Source organism: Canis lupus, chromosome 4 (assembly GCF_003254725.2).
Source record: "Canis lupus dingo isolate Sandy chromosome 4, ASM325472v2, whole genome shotgun sequence".
In the NCBI taxonomy this organism is placed as follows: domain Eukaryota; kingdom Metazoa; phylum Chordata; class Mammalia; order Carnivora; family Canidae; genus Canis; species Canis lupus.
In genome coordinates this window covers 57,936,190-57,942,422 of record NC_064246.1, presented here as the reverse complement: position 1 = coordinate 57,942,422, position 6,233 = coordinate 57,936,190, and the positions used below count along the sequence as shown (strand labels likewise).

Below are 6,233 nucleotides of genomic sequence, written 5' to 3'. Positions count from 1 at the left end.
TAATTTAGTTTTTAAAAAGATTTTATTTATTTATTCACGAGAGACACACACACAGAGAGGCAGAGACACAGGCAGAGGGAGAAGCAGGCTTCTTTCAGGAAGCCTGATGTGGGACTGGATCATGCCCTGAGCTGAAGGCAGATGCTCAACCACTGAGCCACCCAGGCACCCCTATTTATTCATTTTAGAGAGAGAGTGCATGCGTGAGTTGGGGGAGGGACGGGGGAGAGGGGAAGCAGACTCCTTGCTGAGCTCAGAGCCCCATGTGGGGCTCCATTCCGCGACCCTGAGATCATGGCCCAAGCAGAAACCAAGAGTTGGACACTCAACCGACTGAGCCACCTGGGTGCCTGCCTAGCTGTGTATCCTTAATATGACACTGTAAGAAATCTTAGCTGTGAGTACAACGTTTTGTAGAGTCTTGTGAGTTGTACTAACTCTCTGAACATGGGGGTGGTCTTGGAGACCCCCATCCCAAAGTATCTACTGTTAATGGTGAAAGGAGCAGGATGTTGTATTTAGCCACAAAAGTGAATGGAGGAAGTGGTGGAGTTGAGTGTGAATAGTAAATGAAACAGGATGTGTGTGTAATGTTGGTAGAGCATGGAGCAAAATGTGGGGTTTGGCCACTGTATACGACGTAATGTTCAGTCTGGAGGAGAGGATTTGACGGATCAGCATGCTGTATCCTGCCAAGTGTAGTAGATAAAGAAATAGTGACTAATGCCTTGTGCTCCCTTTCTCTCAGTCAGGGTAGGGAGATGAGTACAGGTGTTCTGTGCTCTCTGGCAGTAGGACTTACCTTGGGCAGGGATGCTCGGGAGCCAGAGCTCTGGGTGGTCATGGTGAGCACAGTGGTGATGCCCAGGCCCACACGGGCTGGTGCGGCATCCATGTTGATCCAGAAGGAAATCCATGAGAGAATGACAATGAGCAGGCTGGGAATGTACATCTGGATCAGGTAGTAGCCCATCTGTCGCTCCAGGTGGAATCGGGCCTCAATGCAGGTGAATTTACCTGCAAGAAATTATAGTGAGATGGCAAAGTAGCCTGGTGAGTAGGAACCAGATGTTGAGGTCAGAACAACCTCAGCGGGGGTCCTGGTTCAGCCTCACACTAGCTGTGTCCTCAGGCACGTGATTGAATCTCTATGTCTCAGTTTCCTCATCTGTGGAAAATTGGGGATGATGATGATGATGATACCTACCTCATATGGTTACTGTGAGGATAAAATGGGATGATGCCTATGAAGAACTTAGCACTGCCCTCACACCATGTGTGCTCAGTTGCCATCACCCTCATCAGCCATGTTTTGTTGCTAAGAGTGTGCCTAAGTGGACCATTCTTTATCCTTCTGCCAGTCATTTTCCCCAAACGTGGCTTGATCTTGTTACTTCCTCTTATGAAAACCTTTCTTTCCTTCCTTCTTTTCTCAAACCATAAAATCCCCATTATTTACAAGAAAAAGTTCAAACTTTTCAGTCTGGTGTTCGTAGTCATGCTGTGGCCTGGTTTTCCATCGCTTTTCCCTTCTTCCTTCACCCTAATCATGATGCCTTCGACTGTATCCCTTGCCTTGAACATGTCCTACACTTTGGCCTTTCTGAGCTTTGGCTCCTGCTAATCCCTCTGTCTGGGATAAACCAGGGACTCCTCCCCACAACCAGCCAAAGCAACCCTCCTGCTCCTCTGCGGTGAATGTGAAGTCTACCCAGGCAGAATGACTCTTCCTTGCAAGTTCCTTCAGTTCAGTTCTGTTCATGCAGTTATCTGGCCTTTAGGGCATAATACAGTGAGGGCATAGTCATGTCGGTGTCTCTCTCTCTCTCTTCTGCACTGGACTGGGGGCAGCTGGTCTTCTCCCCATCTGTGCTTGCCTGAAACTGGGACAGGGCTGTCTCATGGAGGGGGGCTGGTTCTCATCTCCAGCCCACTGCAGTGCAGTTACTAGGGAATTTCCTAGAGCTCCCTGGACTGTCTGCTGCATGTGGGCAGGGCCTCATCAGCCTCTGCCCTTGTATCCACAGGGCCTAGCACAGAACTCAGCCCTCGCTTAAGTGGAAATAGTGAAAAGCCAATGAGATAATGAATGAGAGAGTGGTGTTTCAAGTTATGGTATGCGAGACAGTGTGATTATGTGATTCGTGGGAAGTCCCTGCTCTCATGGCTGCTAATGGGTGTATCATTACTTCTCTGTGTCTCAGCATGCCCAGTGATCAGGAGAATATCTCTGGAGGTTCTGAGACATCTTGGAGGTTACCCAGGAAGGGGCATCTGTCCTCAAGAGACCAGAGACCAGGCTGCCTGCCCTTGGTCTGGGCCTCCTCCTTGTACCAGGGCACAGCGTGATTTCTCTCAACTCCCCTGCTTCACCTCCTCCCCTCCCTGGCTTCTGTCAGCAGCCATTTTTATGCAACCACCCTTTGCAGCTGGGCTAGGAGAGCAGCCTCCTACCCAATACTCCAGCAGGCATCCTAACTGCCTATCTTTCTTCCACTGTGTCTCTGTGAGCTCCTTTCCAGCTCAGGGTAGGGCAGGAAAGGCCAGTCTTGGTTTGATCTTCCACCAGAAGCTGTGCTGTGCCTGGAAGACAGCTGAGCAAAACAGTCATGGTTTCTACATCCTCTTGCAGTTCACAGTCTAGGGGACCCTTTCCAATTGCACTGTTTACAACCCTAGTGGCACTTCTCAGCTCCCTCCTGCTGTCTGATGAGAGCATTCTGTGTTCCTGTGCCCTGTCAGAAATGCCAGTTCCTCTGTGACAGACACTGTCAGATGCCCTAATATCAGCTCCTCCCTTCTGCCTTAGGAATAGGATTCATTTGGAACTGGGCATGCTGCTACCTGGAATGAAGACAGTCTCTCCTAGCTTCCCATTCAGTGAGGTGTGGCCTAAGCTTCACTTACTTGCCCCATGACATCCAGGAAGAAAGTGTCAGAGCCATTTTCTTGGTTTTAAAGACTATTCTCTTAACCACTAGGTAATAAACACATAACCATGTCCATCATAGGCACCTGAGAAGATCTGTTGAATCAAAGGTTGAATGAATATTTGGAATTACCTCTGACCCTAGTTTGGGGGTGGGACCTGAGGAGGATACCCTTGCACCTACCTGTGTTGTAATGTTTTGTGCAGTATCTCAAATCTTTCTCCTCTTTCAAGATAAACTGGGGTAGAGTTAGTCCATCTGCCACCTGCACAGCTCCCTGCTCCTGCCACTCGAAGATCAGGTCATTCATGGTATAGCCAACTGGGATGGGGGATCAGAAGAAAGAGCAGTCACCACCCAGAAGCACTTATTTGAAGCATGTCAGAATTGGTTTGGGTTGGAGGCATCAGGCACTAGATGGCACTCATGAGACCATGTTGCCTTACCAACCTCCTCTTCCACCCTGCCCCTTCCAAGGAGGTTAAAACTGGTTTGATTGTTTATATCTAACCCCCTGCCCTTCTACCTCGCTTCTTATCTCTCCCACCACCTTACATTAGCTTGTCCTTTTGCTTCCATCCTTACCCCCACGGCCATAGTTTACTACATCTGCTATTTGACCTTGCAAGTTCCTTCTTCTACTCACAGCAGCTTTTCCTCTGGGGAATGGCTCTATAGAATGCTGTTGTGGGACTATTAGCTGGGGGCCAAGGTGTTAGATAAGGTGTTAGATAATGACTCAACTAGACCAGTCAGATGGTCTGTCCCAGGACTTTGAATCTTGAGTCAAGTGACAAAAGATTCAGAGTTGTCTCTCTGAGGTGGGACTCCAAGGGACTGCTCCATTAGTTCCCACTGCCTACATCCTCTGCTGTGGTGCCTGTACTTTCAGCTTTTCTTCCAAGTCCATGAGGAACCCCTAAGTCCTTCCATCTAATTCCACCTTTTAAATTAGATTGGTTTCTGTTTGTAGTCAATGAAGTCAGCTACCTCCTACATAAAACTCCCTTCAGTACCCCCTCCCTTTCCTAGTCAGAAGAAAGCACTTTCTCTGCCATGAGGCCACCAACATTTGTACTTCCAACAACACACTTACCACTTGCTGCCCCATGTTAGAGTTATTTGTGCAGCTAGCTGTCTATCTCACCAGCCGCAGGGAGTAACCCTGTGAGTTCAAGGACCATGACTTATTCAAGCTCTTTTTCTTCTGTTCCTGGAGAGCATATTCACAAGGGACATGGAACAGTGCCTCTTGGGAGAATAGTGCTGACTCCAAAGCTAAGCCTCAGCGAGACAGTATAAAGAGGGTTGTGTTTCTAATGCATTTTCTAAAACAAAGCCCCTCATTTGGTATTTTGGGCTAGTACAGTAATCTCTTGGGGTCTAGCAGTTAGAAGCAGCTGTATGGGAATTTCTGTAGGTCCCATGGGTAAAAGGGAGCCTGGTTCTTTCTAAAGCCCTCATGCAAGGGACTCACAGCTTTCCAGTTGCATGATACACGTCTGGACGTCCATGGGGAAATTCTTCAAGTCCATGGGGCAGGCCAGTGTTAGGGTGATTCTGGGAAGAGAAGGGAGTTGAATGATGCTAGAGCCACAGACCAGGGAAGTTGTGCCTCCATTTTAGTTATTACCAGAAAATCACTTATCTTGGAGAGGTCAAGGAGGTCAGGGAACTAGTATTTATGGAAATAACATATGTATATTTCTACCTTCCAGATATGGAAATGGAGGTTCAGAGAGATACTTTATGTTGCCTAAAGTCACACACAGTCAGTGGAACTTCTGGTTTCTTGTGGAGTCTGTCTGGCTTCTAGACATCTGCCTTCAGCAAGTGGCCTGAAGGCCTGGAGGCCAGGGGTTGCCCTTGACCCCTACTCTTCTGCAGAGCCTGAATTTCAAGTTGAGCAGCCCTAGGGCTCAGGCATCCAGTACCTCTGCAGCAGGTGCTTCAATTTGTTCTTTGCTGCCTCCCTGCATACACTGGACTCAGCAAAAGTTATTTTAAAGAGGCCCTTGCCTTCTGGGTATCCAAATAGAGCTGGCTCACATCTGTGGGCCCATGCCAGGGTCAGTTGGGAAGTGGTGGGTGCCCCTGTCTTCTGGGAGAGCTATTTTGGGTTGTTCCACCGTGCTGAGGCTGAGCCTTAGAACTAGAGGGAGTCCCCCTCACAGAAGCAAAGTCCACAGCTCAGGCTGGGATGCAAGGCCTCAGCTTGAAAGGCTGTGCCCACATCTGAGCACTTGCTGCAGAGAATAGAGAAGAAAGACTCTCAGAGCTTAGATCATCAGGCCAACTCCCTCATTTGACAGGTGAGAAAACTGAGGTACAGAGAAAGATTGGTTGGGACTCCTGCAAGGTCACACAGCAAGTGATAGCTCAAAGGCAGGATTCAAAACTGTATCTCTTGGCCTTTGGATTCTGAGCTCATGTGTTTGCTTTCCAATACTATCCTGAAAGCACCTCATTGGTGGTGGTCTAGCGACACTTGGCTGCTGGCACGTTAGCTGCAGCTTCCTTCCTCATGCACACACCCACTGCTCTGGTTTTGGGCCCCATTTAAGCACAAGGTAGAAGCAAGAGGGGGAAAAGAGAAGGAAGCGGGAGGGAGATGGTGAAGAGAAAGTGAACACAGTTGAATTTCTGAAGATAAAAGCTCCAAAGTGGGGCAGCTGTCACACTAGGTTAATTTCCCGAAGTTGAATGACCTTGGGAACATCACTTTCTGCTGATTTGTCCTTCTGTCATGCTGCATGGGGCTTAGCTCTGTGGAGATATGAAACTAGCCTGGCAGCAGCAAAATCCAAGCAGGGTAGCCCCAGCCAGTCAGGGCACTGGCGGCCATCCTGAGCCCATCACCCTTCCATCTGGATGTACCCTGGCAGGATGGGCTCCAGGGTGAGGAAGGCTGCATCAGCCTCTGGCTCTTCCCACTCATCCCCTGCTTGGTGCTTCCTTTCCCTGCTAAGGTTCTTAAGTCCCCTCTCCCACCTGGACTATTCTCAGAAGACACCCCGGGCCCAGTCACATCTGAAGGTTAGGATGGTTGCAGCCTCTCTGATGGGCCTGGACATTTAAAGCTCATCTCCTAATGGAAACAGGAAGATTTATTTCCCCCAAAAGAACTGGAGGGTGAGGAGGAGTCATTTAGGGCCAGTGTACCTTGTAAGCTCTTTAAAATAAAAACATATTCATTCATTCATCAAATGAGTGTCTACTGAATGCCCTGGACTGTTCTGCCAAGCTCTGAGTGGGCATCAGGTGCACACAGATTAGAATCTGGGCTGTGCCACTAGGTTGCTG

General features: G+C 48.9%; 1 protein-coding gene across 1 annotated transcript in view; it reads right to left on the bottom strand.

Annotated features, from left to right (window-relative positions):
- Nucleotides 1–6,233, bottom strand: part of GLRA1 (glycine receptor alpha 1) — an 85,574-nt gene that overhangs the window by 16,679 nt on the left and 62,662 nt on the right. Inside the window, exons 5-7 of the mRNA XM_025435078.3 lie at nucleotides 4,408–4,490; nucleotides 3,114–3,251; nucleotides 803–1,017 (exon numbers count right to left, since the gene is read on the bottom strand). Of these exons, the coding sequence (XP_025290863.1) occupies nucleotides 803–1,017; nucleotides 3,114–3,251; nucleotides 4,408–4,490 (436 nt within the window). The remainder of the gene's footprint in view (nucleotides 1–802; nucleotides 1,018–3,113; nucleotides 3,252–4,407; nucleotides 4,491–6,233) is intronic.